The 20280-nt window shown below is 40.1% G+C and overlaps 1 protein-coding gene across 1 annotated transcript; it reads left to right on the top strand.

The window, feature by feature from the left end:
• Positions 1-12417: 12417 nt before the first annotated feature.
• LOC308129712 (proline-serine-threonine phosphatase-interacting protein 1-like) lies at positions 12418-19781 on the top strand. The gene is made up of 15 exons (XM_080495744.1): positions 12418-12461; positions 13118-13218; positions 13525-13599; positions 14201-14235; positions 14324-14430; positions 14740-14802; positions 14993-15085; positions 15568-15613; positions 15760-15839; positions 16228-16326; positions 16975-17071; positions 18024-18117; positions 18476-18564; positions 19252-19367; positions 19503-19781. The coding sequence occupies exons 1-15, from the start codon at positions 12429-12431 to the stop codon at positions 19632-19634; spliced, it is 1260 nt and encodes a 419-aa protein (XP_080351870.1). The 5' UTR covers positions 12418-12428; the 3' UTR covers positions 19635-19781.
• Positions 19782-20280: the final 499 nt, after the last annotated feature.

The following is a 20280-nucleotide window of genomic DNA, read 5'->3' as shown; positions in this document are numbered from 1 at the left end:
TGCAGCTAAAAGCTCTCCTCTGTCTGGGCACAGTTAGGTCAGCAAAGTCCATGTAAAGGTTTCCATCTAGATCCAGCATCAGTGGCCACAGCTAGATGCCCATCCATGGCTAGATGGGCAGCTGAAATTACCAATTAGTTTACCAATTGGCTGCAGCGGATTCGATTGGTTTGTAATTAATTCTAGTTACTGGCCCATAGAGCAGGACGGATGGCGCCATGCCTTTGTCCTACTGACACACTATCCCACAGAGCTGGGCCTCAGGGGGGAGGCAGCGGACATCAATACAGAGCCCTGCAGCTACTGAGTCCTCCACCTCCTTCTCCCCCTCGGCATACACACTTAGACACACAATACTTTACACACACTCGCACTCTGCTACGCAAACACACACACAAACGGACCCCCTTGCAGCGCTCGGCTGATTCCGGAGAAGGCGAAACTTCAACCGCCTGAGAAGGTGCTGACGACAAACAAAGACAACAGAAATCTTGTGTTTCCAGACCCCGACCCCTGTGTGTGTGTGTGTGTGTGTGTGTGTGTGTGTGTGTGTGTGTGTGTGTGTGTGTGTGTGTGTGTGTGTGTGTGTGTGTGTGTGTGTGTGTGTGTGTGTGTGTGTGTGTGTGCGTGTGTGTGTGTGTGTGTGTGTGTGTGTGTGTGTGTGTGTGAGAGAAACAGCAAAAAGACAGAATAGAGGGAGAAAAAGGAAAGGAAGGACTTGTCCTGTATGTGCAGCAGTGGTGACTGACAGGTGGAGTCGGTGAACTTCACCTCATCACAGCTCACTTTTTGTTGCATGTATTCGTTATGTATATACAATATAAGCCATGTGCAAGCAGGTGAATGTGGCTCTGTGTGTATTAGTAAATTGTGCAGCAGCAGTGGCCCACAGCGGAGGTCACATGGCTCACTGATACCTCCCACACTGAAGGTCACGGCTTCTACACCCAGAAGCAGAGAGGGAGAGGTTGAAACAGATCGATCATCCAGATAAAAATACACTGCACCTCGGCTCGTCTGCTTTATAAACACACAGACACACACATTTACAAACACATCCCCACACCCTCAACAAATGACTTAAACGCCACTACAAATGATCCTGGCCTCCTCTTAATGAAAGTGATATCAAAGTGAGAGCCCGCGGCAGTGGTAGCTGGCTTTTAGGATAACGATACAGTAATAGAAGACCATTAAAAGATCATAACAGCTTAAATGATGAGGTCTCTGTTGTTGCTCTGCCCGAAACCTCCCGCAATTAAAGCACCGTTTGCACTCAATATAAAGGGGGACATATTTGAAGGTAAAGTTACTCCCAATAATGATGCTGAGACTACAAAAATACTACAGAGCAGGCTGATCGGAGAAGTCCCCCGTACAGAGACTGAAGCGGGTTGAAGACAGGTCAGACAAGACTGCTGCTTGCGAGAGACGGCAGTGTGTGATTTATGGGAGCTGTGAGAGGAGTGGTAATTGGGAGTAAAGCTCCGCAATGCTTTTAGTTAATGACAAGCCAACTAGTGAAAGATGTCTGTGCCACCACGCCTTATTATGGATGCTGGTTAACGGTGGGAAGAGGGTGGTGCTGGTGAGCACTCATCAGGCAATAAATGGAGAGCAATGCTGAGAAAGGATGGAAACCCTGCCAGCGACAAAGCACGAGACGAAGCTTTTTTATTTTAAAATTGTAGTTCCTCTTCAGACTGCGTTTTTAAAAATTATTTTGGAGAGGCAACTGTGAGTCGGACATGATTTTATTGAACCTTTGTTACTGTAACATCACCAATAAGAGGATTTGACATATATAACTACTACATTTATGATATTTACAACATTTAAAATATAAATGAAATAGACGTTTGTGTCCTTATAGTACCGATTATGATAACATCAGGACTTACGCAGTACGACCATGCAATCACAAACAAGATTTACCAACGTGTCACTCATTTGGGACATGAGCTTCTCAGTAAAAACACACACTAATATTTAATTACGGAAGTGATTACTCATAGCATTTCTTTCTTCTTTTTTTTTTTTTTTATAATTTCTATAGATATAAAATAATAATATAAAACAAACGATCTGGACACTAAAGGCCCAAAAGTAATGCATTAGGGCTTTTTTTGTGTTTTTCATGAAAAAATAGGTAAACCAGTGTTAAAAACTATGTAAACCAAAGTAATAGTGGTGAAAAGAGGACGTACCGTATAATCAGTGTAAAAAAACAACATAATAATCACTCTTAAAACAGGCAAATCCGATATTGGAGATATAAAATTATGTAACTTTGGATTGATCTGCATTTAAAAACACAAATAAATTTTATAGAACTTTGCAGAAAATTGAGAGTAAACATGAAAATATTGTATTTATTTTATTGCTTTTTAAGCATTTTTATATTTCTATTTATTCTTTTAAATTGTTTTATTCTTATTTGTAGTTTTTTAATGTGTTTGTAGTTTTTAATCTGTTTTTATTTTTATTTATGGTTTTATACTTATTTAGTGTTGGAGCTAATTTGCATTGTTTTAGTTTTATTGTTTTTATGTGCAGTCTCATGTGCAGCTCTTTGGAAACGCTTTGTTGTTTAAATGTGCTACATAAATAAAGTGGAATAAAGTGGAAAGTGGATGAAAAACAACAAAGTTATTTTTACGATTTGATGAGGTGAATAAATGCCAAAATGTTGCAGGACTTTTGTTACTATAAATTGAGATCCTCACTAAAATTCACATCATAATAATATATTCTGATTAAATACTACAGAGAAGAAAGAAAAAAAAAACGTTCTGCATACCTTTAATCGATTGAGACAACTGAGTAAAGAAATGACCACTTCGTCCAAGAAAATGAATGAGCAACACAGCTGATCTCACCGCGGGAGAGATGGATGAGAGAAATCACCCCACAAGAGTAGAAATCAATATTCTTACTATCTTTTACTATGAGACAACTGGAGGCATGACAGCATTTAGTGTTAGTAAGAGTAAAAACGGTGCTGTTTAGGAGCTCATCTAAGCAAAAGAGCAGAGGAACATTGATGAGTTTTGTTACAGTCTCATGTGTTTTGCCACAAATTACACAAATAGTATTCACTTGCAAGACAGCCATAAGTGCCTGGTGTCCTACACTGTATGAAGTGACATAAATCAAGACAAGGTGGGAGACAGTGTTTGATAAAAACTAATTAGACATTCATGCTCTGGGTTGAAGGGGTGTTGGTGTTATTCAAACAAATTCATTAATCACGACGTGTACGTCAGTGGAAGATATACAGGCGGAAGAAGAACTGAGCATCACTGACATTTTTGCTGATGCTAATAAAACACAGGATAAGCAACATAAAAATGAAGAGTCCTCGTATATTATATTGTCTGATGAATAATTAAATACACATTTGAATGTAAACGTGTTGACAGAAGATAATGATGATGTCATCGTTCTGATTTAATTTATATAAATCATATGGACTGTGCTGCATCTTGTGGCAACGACTTCCAAAATGTGGTCACTTCATAGTCGGCAAAATGATCATTTCATTGCTGGGTAATTAAAATTGTACACAAAAGTCAAAAGTTTATATGGAATTTGTTGTCTTGTTTAAATAAGAATTAAGTGGGAGCATGTCGCTGTTGTCCCTCGGCTTCTCGGTTGATGTGCGCTGAAAAACTCCAGCAAAAGTGTAATAGCGGCAACAAGACCACAATCAATAGCTCCTGTGTGTCACAACAAGAATCAGGCACAGTTGAGGTTAAATACATCACATCAAACAATTGACTTGATGTTGAATGAGATGTCCCCATTCTACCACGACAATACCGAAACTGCTCAAGCTTGCAAAACATACTGAGAGGGGGCAGAGGAAGAGGGGGTTCAGGGTGCTCGGAGCATGCCTGTGGCAAACCTCCGTCAGATATTGTTTGTGTTTAGTGCTCGGCCGCATGAAGAATTGATGAAGCTCTCTGGCTTGGCACTATCATCAGGACGGGGAAGAATCAGAGCATGGCAAAACGTGCATCTCTGCCTGTCCTGTGCAAAGCTCCCGCCATTTATGAGTGCCATCCCTTAGCTCCGGCTGCAGGGCCCGAATCCTGCACGCATTTACGACCACTGCAGTTTACATGTGCACACGAGTGGCTGTAAGGAAAGCTAAAAAGGCCTGAAAAACTTAAAAAATTAGGAGAGACAAGGGAGCATGAGATTGAAGAATGGACAGAAGAATGTAGATTATTATGCGCCACAGTTTATATCTGTGACTATTCAAACAGTAAAGCAGCCTGGTGATGATTTCAAAATGTTTGATGCATATTCTATCATTTGCTAGGGCAAAAATATATAGACCATCACGCAATGGGGCCATTAGTGGAACTGGTGGCTCGCTTGAGGCCTTAGGCAATTCTCCACTACTTAAAAGAGTGTGTGTGTGTGTGTGTGTGTGTGTGTGTGTGTGTGTGTGTGTGTGTGTGTGTGTGTGTGTGTGTGTGTGTGTGTGTGTGTGTGTGTGTGTGTGTGTGTGTGTGTGTGTGTGTGTGTGTGTGTGTGTGTACGTGTGTGTGTCAGATGAGAACAAAAGGACAAAGGTACAGAGAAAAACAGAGACACATAGAAGTGGCACAATAAGATATATTGAAGTCATGCACACCGTGTGTTAAGACAATAGAGGGAGAGCACGGTGGCAGCAGAAGACACACACGCACACACGCACACAACTGATCTTCTTACACAGGCTCGGCTGTCTGTAGGCTAACCACAATCCTGCTCCCTGCAGTGCTGACCGCAAAGCAGTCAACAGAGGCACAGTGGGCCTTATCCTGCATGACACGCTGGTCGATAATCATGCACACCACCGCATAGCACAACACCACTGTAACTGCGATACCTGGGCCTGCCTGCCTGCCTTCATAAATAAACACGCCTGGATGGAGCCACACTCACGCTAACAGTAATTCATTGTATGGATATATACCATATATCTATTGAATTAGATGTTTTGTTTCTCCTTGTCCGGAGAGAACACACATTACATGTGGGATCACAACAGTCGCAGCACAAAACTCCATCAAGTCATAAACCACTGAGCCTACGTTGTATATCTTGTTTTACTCATAATGTGCCTATTTGTGGCTTGTTTAATGGCACCATTTTTTTTTCTTGAAGATAACATAAGCTCATTTAGCCTGTAATATGAGAGATTTATTAAAATGACTCTTATTTTAGTGTTTGAAGACTAATGTACTGTGGTGTGATTTTAAGGCCTCTCCTAAAATCTCCCCCCCTCTTAGCTTATAACTCAGTTGCTTTTGTTTTTACCGCTTTACTGTTTTTATTTGTGGTTTCAAATTATTTTAGGAGTTTTAAATTGTTTATGGCTTTAATATGTTCTCAATGTCTCTGTACATCACTTTGGTTTGTTGTGGGTTTTTTTTAAGCATTTAATAAAAAATATTTGTTCAGAAGTCTTTGAAATGAATCATCTGCTATTTAACGATCATTAATGAGACTGTAATGCTCACCCTGAAAAATAATGAGTTTTTTTTTAATTTACTTTATTTTATTTATGTGAGAAACAGACCCTGAGGTGTATAAAATACAGCCTTGGAGGATTGTTTCTCTGAGCAAATATCTAAAATCCTCCCGAACCTAGACAGTACATCACCGCTTAATATATATAGTTGGGTATATGACCCTATCATTGATAACCGTGTTCATTTGTAGTAAATCTGAGGATGAGGTAAAGAAGAGTGTGGCGCACAAACTCAATCTCTCAGCCAATCAACAGCTGCCTTCATCGTTCCTCTGCTGCAATACTGTAAAAAGCAACCTGTGCTGTCCTCAGTTTTACCACAGCAATAAAGACTGTCTGATGGATCACCGACAACCAACCTGCCTTTGCAACACAAGACCAAAGACAAGCTGTCATTCAAAGCTGCTGATGCAGCTCCCACAAAAAGTCCTACATCTGTATGGAAGTATTATTACACTGATTGTTTTATTTTCTTTGACATACACAAAAATATAAACACTTATAGTGCTTCTCTCAACTCTCACTAATGGACGTATAAAAACCTGAATGAAATGACTATATTACAAGTGGAGCATTTGCACTTCCTTTAGAAGTTATGTAGAAAGGATTAGTTAATTTATCATTCAAAAGTTTAAAAGTCTATGTTCAGGGTGTATAAAATAGTAACTCCTCACAATGTAAAGTGTAATATCTTTCATGAAAACAAGTGTGAAGTATTGTCCTCAGAAAAGGTGCAAGAAAGAAAACTGGAAAAAGTGAGTAGTTTTTTGTTGTTGTTTTTTAAATCATGTATTGCTTAAATTATAATAAGTTAAATGCCGCAGTCATTGATATCAACCCTGTGATGTTGGAAAAAGGCAGCAGTGTTATTATCAGAGTTATTATCTCAGTCTGCTCTGCATTGTGGTGGACAAGCTGAAGAGAAGGCCTCACCATCCCCTGTTGAGACTGAATTGAAAACAAAACGATATGAATGGATGGGATGCAGGACAACCAGAAAGACACACGTGAGTTCAGTAACTCAACAGCACCACCTGCTGTTCTGTGTATGCATCATCACGCAGAGTTCAAGCTTTTCTTAGTTCAAGCCTTACAATAAGGATATGTTGAAATAACGACAGCCAAAACATTTTTTTCAAGTAATTCATCACACTCATTCAAAGTTGATGAGTGGATTCGCAATCTGGACTCATAGCGAGAAGGTCCCTGGTTTCCCTGTGCATGTGGGTGTGTGTGTGTGTGTGTGTGTGTTTTGTTTTGTTTTTTTCTTCAGATCCTATGGTTTCCCCTCACAGTGCAAAAACACTTGTTTCAGGTTAAGTGGCGACTCCAAATAGCCCGCAGGTGTAAATGTGAGTGTTTTACTCCATAACGAACAGGCGACCTGTTCAGGTTACACGCTGCCTTCATTCACAGTTAGGATTGGCTCGAGATATATAAGATGGATGAATCACCACAACAACAGGAATCTAACACGTTCACACTTCATGATCAGAGAGCAATTTATTGAGAATAATTTCAGAACTGAACATGTGTTTTTCTTTGCGAGTTCAAACTGACAAAAATGTAAGATGGTGAACAAAAGAAATGTTGTTATTATTTTTTTAAATAAATAAAGCTGCTTCTGTTCAAGTAAAAAGAAAATCTAAATATGTGAGGTTGGGCTGACACATTTAGGTGGGTATTGCATAGCTAAATCCAGGAAGAGGGAAAAAAATAGACTTTTTATATTAAACTCCTGTGATGGACTGCTGTTCACTTTTTAGACTTTAACATTTTACAAACGTAAAGCAAAATATGTGCATTCATGCACATAATCTATTATCTTTCTCGAGGCAGACACAGTCCGACGTGTATGCCCACACACATTGCCACAATGTTTAAGTAAAAAACAAAAACAAAACTGAAACAACAAAGCAAGAATGGCGCCTGGCCCGAACAGGGTCTGCGTGTGTTGGCTTCAGTCTGGGCAGACTTTGACTTCCCTTGTGGCCTAGATCAGAAGAGTGAAGCCAAGCAGAATCTGTCCTGGATGAAACCACTTAGCAAATTAGCAGTTTTCCCTCTGTGGTTTTACTACACACGCCGAGACACATGGTGCAAACGCTGACTGTCAAAGTGCACATATCAGCATACGCAAGTGCAGTACACAGAACTTCACACACAAGAAAAAGTAAAGCCTGGTATGGGATGGCAAGCTCTACAGAGACTGGCAAGGCTATTAGCATGTAAGATAGAGGGAGGCAGGCAGTTGGAGAAAGGAGGAGATCCTGAGAAGAGCAAAGGTCACGGGGGGCTGGTGGAGAGGACAGGGTGCATCCTTGAGAAGGCCTGCACACTGGGCAAATTTGTGTTGCACTAAAAGCTCATCTATTGAAGGGACCATTAAAATCCTACAATCTGCAGGAGCCTTCAACTGAAAAAACGACACACATTGCATGCATGCAAACCCTGACACACATTCCTTTCCTGTATAGAGTGCATTCGCACACAGGCATTCATGCACATTTTAAAACCATCCAAGAAACAGAATCACGGTCATGATCGCATTATGTGACATCAGAGATGATCAAATATTTATACTGAGAACAGGGGAAAAAAAGCCACACAAACGTGCATTGTGGACATGTGCATGCACGTGCGCGTGCGTGCGTGTGTGTGTATATGTGTGTGTGGCCATTCATCCAAGTGTCCGGAGAGGCACATCAGGGAGTCCCAGTCACATGAGGATCAAATTGATTATGGCCAGCGGTCTTCGCAGTAATACTGAAGATTAGGACAGCTAATAAATGTTTCATTCAGAGCCAGGCGCAGATCAAACGTGAGAAAGACCCCGGCTCACTTTCTGGGGGGAAGCATGATTCTGCTCTTTCTTCTTCTCCTGCTCTCCCGCTCTCCGCCTCCTTCAGCTGTTGGTTTTCAGCTGTATTATGACAGCCACTACAGATCGTCTCACTCACAACTACAGGCCCTGCCCTTGTGCCTACACATCATTAGCTCTCCATCTGTCAGCTTCCTAACAGGTTTCCACTAATGTGGCCAAGGACTCCCTTCGTTGCATTCCTGACCAGCAGTGCAATACACTCTGTCCTGGTAAAAAAAAAAAAGATTTTTTGCTCTGATTTTCACGTATTCCCCTCTCCTGTATTACCTCCCACTCAATCTGCTTGTTTTTCACGATCCCTCTTCTCTTTCCACATGAATCCTCTTTGCTTTGCCACTCCTCACTTTTAACCTTTATACTCAACCCTCTCTTCATTCTCTTCTCAGACAACACCCCCCCCCCCCAAAGTATCTGGTGAGATTCAGAGCTGGTGCCAATGGTCAACAGGGGATTAGCAAGAATGGAGGATGGAGAATGTGTGAAAACCAGTTAAGTCCCACACTTTGCAGGCCAGAGGCTCACACACCAATACACACATGCAGGCACATGCGCACGTATGCGCACACACACACACACACACACACACACACACACACACACACACACACACACACACACACACACACACACACACTGGCAGCGATAACTCACACATGTGCATGAACCCAGGCGACCAGGCAAAAGCTGTTTTTGGCGTCACATGTTCATCACTCAGCACGCACGCACAGTCCAGACCCCCTCCAGCGAGTGCAACGGAGATGCGCGTAATCAATATGCACATCGCGAGGTTTCATCTTGTGATACGAGAGCTTAAAAATAAAATAAGTGGAAATAAATAAGAGGGGGGAAAAAAACATGAGAGTTTGTGGGAGGATGTAGTGGCTAATGGGAGCAATGGTGACACTGGTGTTGCCAAATGGGCCGTGTGGCTGCCTGTGTAACTCTATCTGTGGAGGGGGAATACAGCAGTGGTCGGGTAATGGAAAGGTCATTTAGCCAATCCCCCAGGTAGGGGGACTGGTCTGACACGGCTCGTTTGTCACAGTTCAATAACTGCCACTCCGGGGAGTGTGAGAGGGAGAGCAAACGAGTGGGAGACGTGTAGGAAGCTCGTGTGTGTGTGTGTGTGTGTGTGTGTGTGTGTGTGTGTGTGTGTGTGTGTGTGTGTGTGTGTGTGTGTGTGTGTGTGTGTGTGTGTGTGTGTGTGTGTGTGTGTGTGTGTGTGTGTGTGTTTTCAGCCCCTGGCAGCGCAGCTGATTCCCAGGGCTTGTCCCTCCATTTGAGGCCTCAAACGGGGTCACAGCGAAGGCCAAGCACCACCGACTCAGACATCTTGAAGCGAAAACTTGTAAGTCTCGGCCCTGGAAGGATTATTTTCGCTCTAACTGCTCGATGTTTGGTTTTCCAGGAGGGAAAACAAAACTGTTACTCCCCTTTTGAACCGAAAGATGGCTACTCAAGACTTTGGCGTGAAGCTTCAAAATGAATTAAATATACAAATAATTCTTGACGGTGGGAATTTAAAAAAAAAAAAAATTTCACACTGACAAACTGTATTTTAGTGAGTAGCAACTAAACTCTTCAGATGGATTTTAAAAAGTATATATTGTCAAAAAGCTTAGCCTACATAATACACAGTGCCTGTTTGATTTGGGCACAGCAAGCGTAGTTCAAAATGTTCTGACAGAGCTCCTAAATATATTATAAATGTTGCCTGATCAGTCAATAAAAAATGAATAATAAAAAAATCTTTGTTCATCTGGGACATCGCTTTCAAAAATAGAGCAATGATTTCAAAATGTGCATAGATAGAAAGCCAAATACAATCGTAAAGTGAAGCAGACTGAATTATTCTCAGTTGGCTGTATTGATTTGTACTATCCCTTTAGCATGTCGTTAGGTGTGTGACAGAATGATCCCTGGCTTTGTGGGGGAATCAAAGATTTTCACACATCTCATTGAGCGGGCTGGTGAGAGACGCCGCCGCGTGTCCTGCTCACTTTGAAAATCAATAGTAAGCTTCTATGTGCTCATTCACGTGTCTCTGCGGTGTCCCTGACAGATGCCTGAGGCACAGGTTTGTATTCATCTCAACTGGACTGAGAGATTAGGGAATTTATCTTCGACCCCCCCCCCCCACAGAGGTTTAGGAACTGTTGAGTCTGAGCAGTAGGTGGCTTTGACCCCAGAGTCACACCCAGCAATACAATGATGGATTATGGTCCTTGAAGAGCGTGTGTCTCCCCCTTGTGTTCATATCTAGAATGTACAACTGATGAAAGAAAAAGAAAAAAGTGGATGCGTTTTAATGGTTCTAATAATAAAAATGGTACATTTCTGACATACTGATTCAACTGTCGGTTTGCATTTTGCACATTAAACTCCTGCAAGAAACTGTGTACTTGTCAAACATACGACTCACAGGATCCTGAACAGTGAAAACCTTCACATAAATGAGGTGAGGGATCTGGTAGTTGGTGTTAAAAACCTGTAAAGCCATGTAGAATTTACCAACAACTATATTTAATTTCATTAGCGAATATCATTTAAAAATACAGCATTGAGGACATTTTCGATTGACATAAATCTAAAAATAGTGTAAAGCTATTGGCATTTTGCCATGACGTTGTCAGCGGCAACTTCTTATTCCCCACCCTTTTCAAGGATTTACAAGAACCCATGGTTCTCAATCAAAACTGGATCTAACTTAACTATATAGTTCACTTACATCTAGTTATATTTGTCACATGAAAAAAATTAAATAAGAGTCAGAATTGTGACCTCTGGAATCTAAACCTTTTAAGACCTATTAATATTATTGTATTATTTACCAGAAACTTTATATTTCAGCTTTTTATTTATTGGTTGACTAAAATTATGGGCAATATGAACTTTTCCAATGTATTCGAATTTAATGAGATGCACTTGTATTTAGATCTCACACTACCTTCTATGGTCTTATTATTTTAAAACTCGTCATGCTATTAACTTTTAAGTTTATGTGAAAAAATGTAAATAGAACTGAATAAGAAAATAGTAACAATGGAGACAAATTTACAGCAAGAGGCATGTATTGTTTAATAAATATAGACGTATGACATTCTGGAATAAATTGAATTGAATTTGTTTATTTATTTCAAACATAAAAACAGTGAGTAAAAAAACAAAACAAAACAAACAAAAAAAAAAAAAACCAAGGCTTGAAAAGAAGCAGGAAGAAAACCATACCCCTTTCTCACAATACAGGTATTTGTTAGCAAAAAGACTTCACCCTCTCACCTAATCCCCAGTGCCACCCAGTGCCTATATAAGAAATCAGAATTATGAGTTGACCAAAAATAAATATACAACACGCCCTCTCAACTTAACCCTTCCTCACCTGCGTGTCATTAAAATGACCCTCCTATAACATTTTTTTTAAATTGCTCTATAGTAGTGCTTCCTTTCAACTCATCATCTAACCTGTTGGAGGTACCGTAACTTTAGAAAAATGTACTCTTTGATCAAATATAAGTGAACTTTACAGTACACAGTGCACAATACTCTGAAAACTGGGTGATAACCCAATTTCTCAGCATGTGTGCCTGAATCCTGGCTGAACTATGAGCTGTATACTGCAAAGCAATAGTTTAACGACATAAAACACTACAAAGCATTACCTACATGAGGATAGAGGGCCCAAGTTGGAGCATTATCTGAGCAGACACCTATACATGAGGTACTTAAATGTTCAAATCATGCAACCTTCTTCCTCCAAATGATAGCAACAGAGGTTGTGTTTCACATGTGGGCTGAGCTGCCTGTGGTCCGTGACATCATGGGACACAAACTCTTCCTCATTCAAAATGACTCACGGACATTTCTACCCCTCCAGTTCTTAAATGCACTTTACCAACAACAACGTACACAAGGCTGCATGATACTCAGCGAGGACAACACTTGAATGTGGAGAAGAACTGTTCACGAGTGAAGTTTGTGCTGAAGAACTGTGACGAGTTCAAGGACAGAAGAGACAAGATGACCCCTCTGATGTTTAAAGATGCTTTCTGGGTGAGTCAAGTTTTTTTTTTTTTTCTGGTTTCATGCTCTGCTGAAGCTGTCCGTGTTCATGACTGAACGTTCACATATTCATGTGTTGAACTCACAATGCCAAATAAATTACCAACAAATACACACTGTTAAGCAAATGTTAACTGGGTACCAAAAAAAATTGACATTTAAACTGTAATGAACTGCCCTCAATGTCACATACGGTACATTTTATGCTTCTAATTGACATCTGTTGATGAAATCCAGCCCATTTTTATTTCACATTGATGTCAAAGGTGTTAACCATAGATAATGACAGTTTACCAAATGTCCATGCCCTTATACTTTGGAAATCAATGTGAAGCTGTACCATCGATTGAAATTCATTCATTATTTCTGCGTTGTAAATAGTAACAAAGTCCACAGGGTTGTGCTGTACAGATCTAAAAGGGTTGAACTGCGACTTTGAAGCCTGATCTACAATAAGTTTTACCAAGAACCGACTATGCTGCCATGTCACGCCACTATTTTAGTCAAGTCCGAGTGTTAGTTCTGCATTTTAAAAAAGCCAAGAGCCAAAGACTGACTCAAGAACATGTTGCAACAGATGTTGGGTAATGATGCCCGTTACTGAATTTCTTTTAGGATTTTCTTCTTCTTCTTTTTTTTTAACACAGGGGTCCGATTTCACTTGCCATGCTGGATATGAGGCTGTGATCCAAAGGTTACGAGATGGACGGCAGATGTGCAAAGACATGGAGGAGCTTTTGAAGATGAGGTTGGATATTAGAGATTAGCAAACTCGGCAAGTTTTAGAAACGGTCAGTCACAGAAAATGCTTAGAAAAGCACATTTCACATATTCAGCATCTTTTCCTGCAAACACAGGGCCTCGGTTTGATCACACAAATACTCGCTGTCATCAAGTGTCGTCCACTTGCAATTCAGGATAGGAAACAAAGATCAACCTGAAGTGAACCATAAAATCTGACAAAGCTGACAAAAGGAAACTGGGTCAGAGAGTCCAAAGAGTTGAGCTTGTGGCCTGCAGAGTGATGATGCATCTGTCTGTTTATTCTGCTCAGGGCATCAGCAGAGGAGAAATATGGGAAGGAACTGGTGACGATTGCTCGCAAAGCCGGAGGGAATGCCGAGATCTGGTGAAAAAACATCTCATTCTATTCAAAATGTCTGAGTTCCCGAGAGCTATGTGCACAGACTGCACGTGTGCACGATGAACTCCGATGTGTAGGAAACGCGGATGAGTTTTTAGAGTTGTAATGCTGATGAGCATGAAATATGAACGGGCAGTCAGTCAGGCTCATTTGACTCAGTTCTTTCTTTTTTGGGGAACCACATGTTTGTGAGCCAGAGGGATAAAAAAATTTTTTTTTTTTAAAGACAATGAATGTACAAGAGTGTGTGTCAACCACAGTAACAGCCTCGTTCGCCTGAGACTGAACAGGAAACTGGCCACAGATAATACCACCATGTCTGGTGATAAAAAAAACAACAATAAAACAACAAATACTGCCAGATTAACTGTATTGTTTTTTTTTACAGTGAAAAATACAACTTGTAAAGTTTGTTTGGCGTGTTATGAATCTGATTGTTGTCTTAGTACCTATTAGATAACGAAGACAATGGTAAATTACTCATTTATATTTTTTACCAGGAAAACTTTAAAAAAATAAATAAAAAGGACAAAATGTGCAGTATTATTACTAATTGATCTCTGACATGTGTGCATTATTTCCACAGCACGCTGAAAGCATCTTTTGAACAGCTAAAAACTCGTAAGTTATTCCTAAAACATAAATCCGCCCACTGTTGTGTTTGATTGAAAGAAGTCACGTTGCTGTTTGGATTTTTTTCCGCTTGCAGGAATCGAGAACGTCGGGAACTTTCACATCCAATTGTCTGATATATTGAAAGAGGAGGTGAAAAAGATTGAGACATTCAGAGAACGTCAAAAAGAACAGAGGAAGAAGGTACTGGGCAATTTATGTTACTTAACAACCAACGTATGAAAGACAAATACAAGTTTGTGAGAGGAATTTTGGTTTAGCCTTAAAAGGATTCTTTAACTATAGGAGTAATCATACCAGAATATTACAAACAGAAGCTATGAATTTATAAAACACATTAGACCCAAGTGACGTCTTGGCTTCATGAAACTGAGAATGGCATTTTTGACTTTAAACTTTTAAGAACTTAAAACAGGAAGGTTCAGGTCAAACACTCTTTATATAATCGACATTGATTATAATATGTTTTCATTGCTCTGCCTCTGGTTCTAGTTTGAAAGCATCATGGAGAAGGTTCAAAGAAGAAAAGTTTCCTTCTTCAAGAAGACCATGGAAGTCGGTGAAACCCAAAATTGTATCCATTATCTATACCACTTTATTTAGTGGATTGCAGTCAGAGTATACAATTTATAAAATGTACACCAGTGAATATTTTCGTTTTGTTTGGTGCAGCCTTGACTAGAATAGGTTTTGTTTCAGTCGTTTGTGGAAATATGCAGCTCATCCTTTGGTCTCTTTCTTGCAGTCAAAGAAGAACTACGATCTGAGAGGCAGGGAGGCTGATGAAGCAGAACATGGGGCTGAGAAAACTAACTTTTCATGTAAAACATCTGAGAAGGTAACGGCATTAATCCGTGTGGAAACAGTTCAAATTGCCACCATGTTTTTCAAACCCCACCCTCCTCCATAACGTGCGAAGTTGAGGCTCTTGACATTGCGCAAAAGGGGCTTCACCGGATGAATGAAATATTCAACATACATTTGAACCAGGATCATTTAAGCTGAGCCATCATGGTGACGTGGTTCAGGGTGACCTGCTGGCAGTGAGATTTTAACAAGTGAACTTCTGTTCATCAACATGCTTCCTTTATCTCGAGGCCACTACTAATAATGGGACTTTCTGAAACTGTGCTACAGCAAGCATAGTGAAACTGAAGTATGTACAAAAGGATGTGACATATTTGATCTCCTTTAAAGGAAATTCAATTTTCAGACCATTGAGCAAATGAGCCAAAATACACTCGCGTCCGTCTCACGTTCATACACTTTGTCACATTACTCGTTCGTGTGTCGCCTCATGCATCGTATTTGTTTGTACAGGCACGTCTGCGGATCAAACACTGCAGGCAGGCAGCCAATGAAGCAGGTATGACCCCAATAGCATCTCATCTCTAACCGTTTCTATTTTTACCCTGCATGCAACCTGTAGTCATGCCAATTCCCGAATGACGCATTAGCTTTTAAATAAAAAGGTGCACATTCTCTATACAAATACTGCTATTCCCCTCACAGAAAAGCTGTATTTCAACAACATTGTTCAGCTCGAATCACTTCGCCAGGACTGGGAAGAGACACACAGGAGCACCTGTGAGGTACTGCAGACGTCTTTCCTGTAATCTGCTCTCTGCGATATGTTCACAACCGAGAAAAATAAACGAAACCTCACACCACAACCTGTCGAACGGCGTGAAGCCTCATTCACTCTGACCAGTCAAGGAAGTACACTTCATCATCATAGTTAGGGTTGGTTAAAAATAGAACTGCCACCACATAGAAACATGGAGGCAAAACATTGCTCTGTTGAAGGACCTTGTAAATCACACAGTGCATGTTGTTGCAGTCGAGTGGTCATGAAAGAAGAAAGTTACTCATAACATCATCGTGTATTGATTTGAAGGCGGCACATTAAAAATAGATGTCATTCACAAAAAATAAATGTTTGTTTTTTTTAGCTTGTTTGTTTCCTAATGTTTATCTCAGGTATTCCAACAGCTAGAGGGAGATCGTATCAACATGCTCAGGTGTGCTCTCTGGGATCACTGCAATCACCTCTCCATGCAGTGTGTCAAAGATGACGAGGTCAGGATCCCTCCTCTTTACTTCAGCAATCACAACAAACTGTATTGATATTCAACACCAAAAAAAAAGGAAAACGATCGTGCTAAAAACTGGTCTGGACAGTCACCAACTATACATCATTAAGTGGACGCTCTGAAGCAATAAGTCTCATACTGTTACTGTCACCTGTCAATATAAAATAAAAAATATATATCCATAATACTTAACTTTGTCACATTAACAGAGTGAGAAATGCTTGTGTCTTACTGCTTCGATGATAATATTTTTCAATCAAAAATCATTCTGAAAGTAATTCTGCTTTAATGGCAACGTATGTACGCGTTTCTTCCCTGACAGTTCTATCTTGTTGTGTGGTATGATCGTGCAGGAGGACAACTCACGTCTTACCTGGCCTGCAGCCTCCCGTCTATCTCGTTCGCTCCACTTCCGCCTCTCTCTCTCTCTCTCTCTCTCTCTCTCTCTCTCTCTCTCTCTCTCTCTCTCTCTCTCTCTCTCTCTCTCTCTCTCTCTCTCTCTCTCTCTCTCTCTCTCTCTCTCTCTCTCTCTCTCTCCCCCCCTCCTCGTTGTAACTGAAGAAAGTCGTTTTCACAGTTCACAAAACACAAATGTATTTCCAGTGTAATCCTCTCCTTTTTCTGAACTCTGAAGTCTTACGAGGAGGTGAGGAAGGTCCTGGAGCACTGTGACGTCACCACAGACAACAACTGCTTCATAGAAAAGAAGAGTACAGGAACAAAGCCTCCAGGTAAAGCTCTCACCTTTACATAGAGATTTAGTCCATACTAATGTCTTCTTTTTACATTTAACTTTGCTTTTGTCGCTTCCAAATAAAATTGGGATTCCTTGAGCATGAGGATGGTCATTTCAATTCTCTGGCAAATATTTCACAGCCTCAGTCTCAAAGCACTTTACACCACTGTGTGCTCATACACACTACAGGAAACAGCTTCTATTCAAGGTGTTCAGTCTTGTCCGAGGACACTTTCACGTGTTTATAGACCAAGATGGGAGATCAAACTATCAATAATTAGGATTATTCTGTACATTGTAGACCTTAACACAATCTCCTTGCTGCCTTGAGCGTAATCTCCATTAGACTGGCCTCCTGAAATCACCATCATGGTCACTATTGCAGCCTCTTAGATTTATTTTTGCATGGACTTCCCCTACTGTATTTTTTCTTTTTTTTTGCACTTCCTAACATTATTTTCTTGCTTTAGGTATGTTTTTATGAAGCAGTTAAAACATTTTTATTCTGACAGGCCTTTGACCTGTAACTGCTCAATTAAATTTTTTTGTATAACTATGTTTCCTTGTATCTATATATTTTTTAATGATCTTGTCTTTCCCCCCGTGTTTTAAGTGCTGTAAAGCACCTTCAAAGGTGCTATATAAATAAAGTTCAATTCTATTCTATTTACCTTGGTAAATTTGGTAATTATTTTATTGCTATACAGTACACTGAATTGTCATGCTACTTCCCTTCACAAAAGGTCAACATCAGTTAGATGCAAGTTTGACAAGATATTTGTTGTAATTTTCCTTCACTGGAAACTGCAGTGTGGAATAGAGAAGTGAGAAAAATGTACTTTCAAGAAGAAAAAATGTGCAACAAATTTTATGCTTTCACTTTACAAATGAGTTAAAACATTTTACAGGGACTTTTTGACTGAGCAGTTTCTCTTTCGTTTTCGCAGAGCCCATCATTTTTGAAAACTACAGCCAACCCGGGACACTCAGAGACAGCAATGGTCCAGCTCAATTTGAATTAAGAGGAGACCCAACAAGAAGGTAGCAATGGGAGTGAACTGAAACAAAGCTGTGAATGTGTGACATGTTTGAGGTTAAACACATGGTCTTTGACTAGGTGACAATATTAACTTGAACTTTCTGATTAAAGCAGCTGATGTTTGTGATTTGTTCACGACTTTAATGTTTTAGTGTGAGGAGCACATTCTTTAGCACAAGTATATTTGCAGCCGACATTTAGAATAACTATTTCTCACGTGAGAATAAACAGGGCTGTATTACACACGCACATAGACGGCTGGAATGCATACAGAGTGCCTCCATGTATTTATATTTACACACAGAATTCAGGTACAGCAGGTATAGCATTGTATGTTCTGACTTACTCTGGATTGCACAGTTACTCTGACTCCCTGCTGGAAAGACCTGTCAACATCAACACTGACAGTCCTCAAGCCCCACGAGCCACACTGACATCCACCGGTGAATGTAAGTGCAACAATATCAGTCTTCTCTGAGATGTTATTGCCTCTTTTTCTACTTTTTTATTAATATAAATGATGAGTTTTATTTGAATGGACGCCCACTGCTCCCTACATTAAGTACAATATCACGTGATTCAGTACAACGCTCTGCCAATAATTTTCATGACATAAGGTAATAATTTTGCTCAAATGATCATGAGAGGGGCTGACTTATAATGAATAAATGTCAATGTATTTTTTGCATTACAACAGTAAACTACAATACCTAAAAACAAGAGCAGAGATTTCTGACCTTCGCCAATCATTTTGTTGAGCCGTTATGTCATAATTCGGAAGAGCAGAAGACAAGACAGTATTATTAACTTCTTCCATGTTATCATCCAAACCGTAGTTGAGAAACCTAGTTCATTATGAGATTTCACTCAGTTACTTGTGGCTCAAGTCTGCTGGTAACAAAAGCTGTCTGTCAGGCCAATTCTGATGTGGAGTTGGATGAAGGGAGAAGGGAAGATGCTGGTGGTTTCAGAATTGTGACCGAATCACAGTTTATAATGAAGCATGGGGAATAGATGGGATCACAGGACAGAAGTATTTTCATTGCAGAGATGATTTTGCACATGCACGTGTATTTTGTGATGTTTTCCAAAAATCCAAACACATTTTGTACATTTGAAATCATTTGTGGCTTCAGTTCAGGATTCAGACGGAGGATATGCACCCTTACCATGCTTCCAGCAAGAAGAAGCAGTGGCCACAGCTCCTACTGAGGAAGACTACTATATGGTGCTTTATCAGTACAATGCACAGGTGACTCTTTTCATACCTTACTCATGTTGAACTTAAGACCTTTGTCAAACACAGTTACTGTGAATTGTGATAATTCATGAAGATGTGACCAGACCTACGTAACTAACATTTCCCATGGCTATATTGCTTGGTAAGGAAGTGGATGAACTGTCTGTGAGCAGAGGAAGTGTGGTCCGAGTCCTGGAACGAGGTGAAGACGACTGGTGGACGGTGGAGAGGAATGGACTGACTGGACTTGTCCCCGGAAACTATCTGGGAAAAATCTGAATATGCACACACATACATGTGGCTGCATTACTTCAACTTGTTTAATTTTACTTTTTTTTTTTTTTTTTTTGAAGACTTTGCGTAATCGTAACAATAATTTGGTATCACCAGAACAGTTATCCCACCATGTAACAAAGTCACCTCATAAATTGTAATGAATCATGTTATAGCAACTTACTTTTGGCTATTAAATAAATGCGAGGGACAGATTTGTGTTCTCGCATTTTCATTAACAGAGCATGTGAAAAACATGTCAGCCACAGCCAGCCTTGAGCTCCACAGTTGTGTGTGTGTGTGTGTGTGTGTGTGTGTGTGTGTGTGTGTGTGTGTGTGTGTGTGTGTGTGTGTGTGTGTGTGTGTGTGTGTGCGTGCGTGCGTGCGTGTGTGTGTGTGTGTACTGTATATATATATATATATATATATATATATATATATATATATATATGTATATACACAAGTACATCTCAAAAAAATCCATCAGTCATTTCACAAAGTGATACCGTTATTTTATATAGGTTCATTACACACAGACTGAAAAGTTCCAAGCTTTTATTTCTTGTAATTTTGATGATTATGGTTTACAGATATTGAAAATTCAGTGTCTCAGAAAGTAAAAATATCACAGAAGACCAATCAAAAAAGGATG

This window comes from Blennius ocellaris (assembly GCF_963422515.1).
Source record: "Blennius ocellaris genome assembly, chromosome: 1".
Classification (NCBI taxonomy): Eukaryota; Metazoa; Chordata; class Actinopteri; order Blenniiformes; family Blenniidae; genus Blennius; species Blennius ocellaris.
Note: the sequence above shows the minus strand (reverse complement) of the source record. Positions and strands in the feature narration are given on the sequence as shown.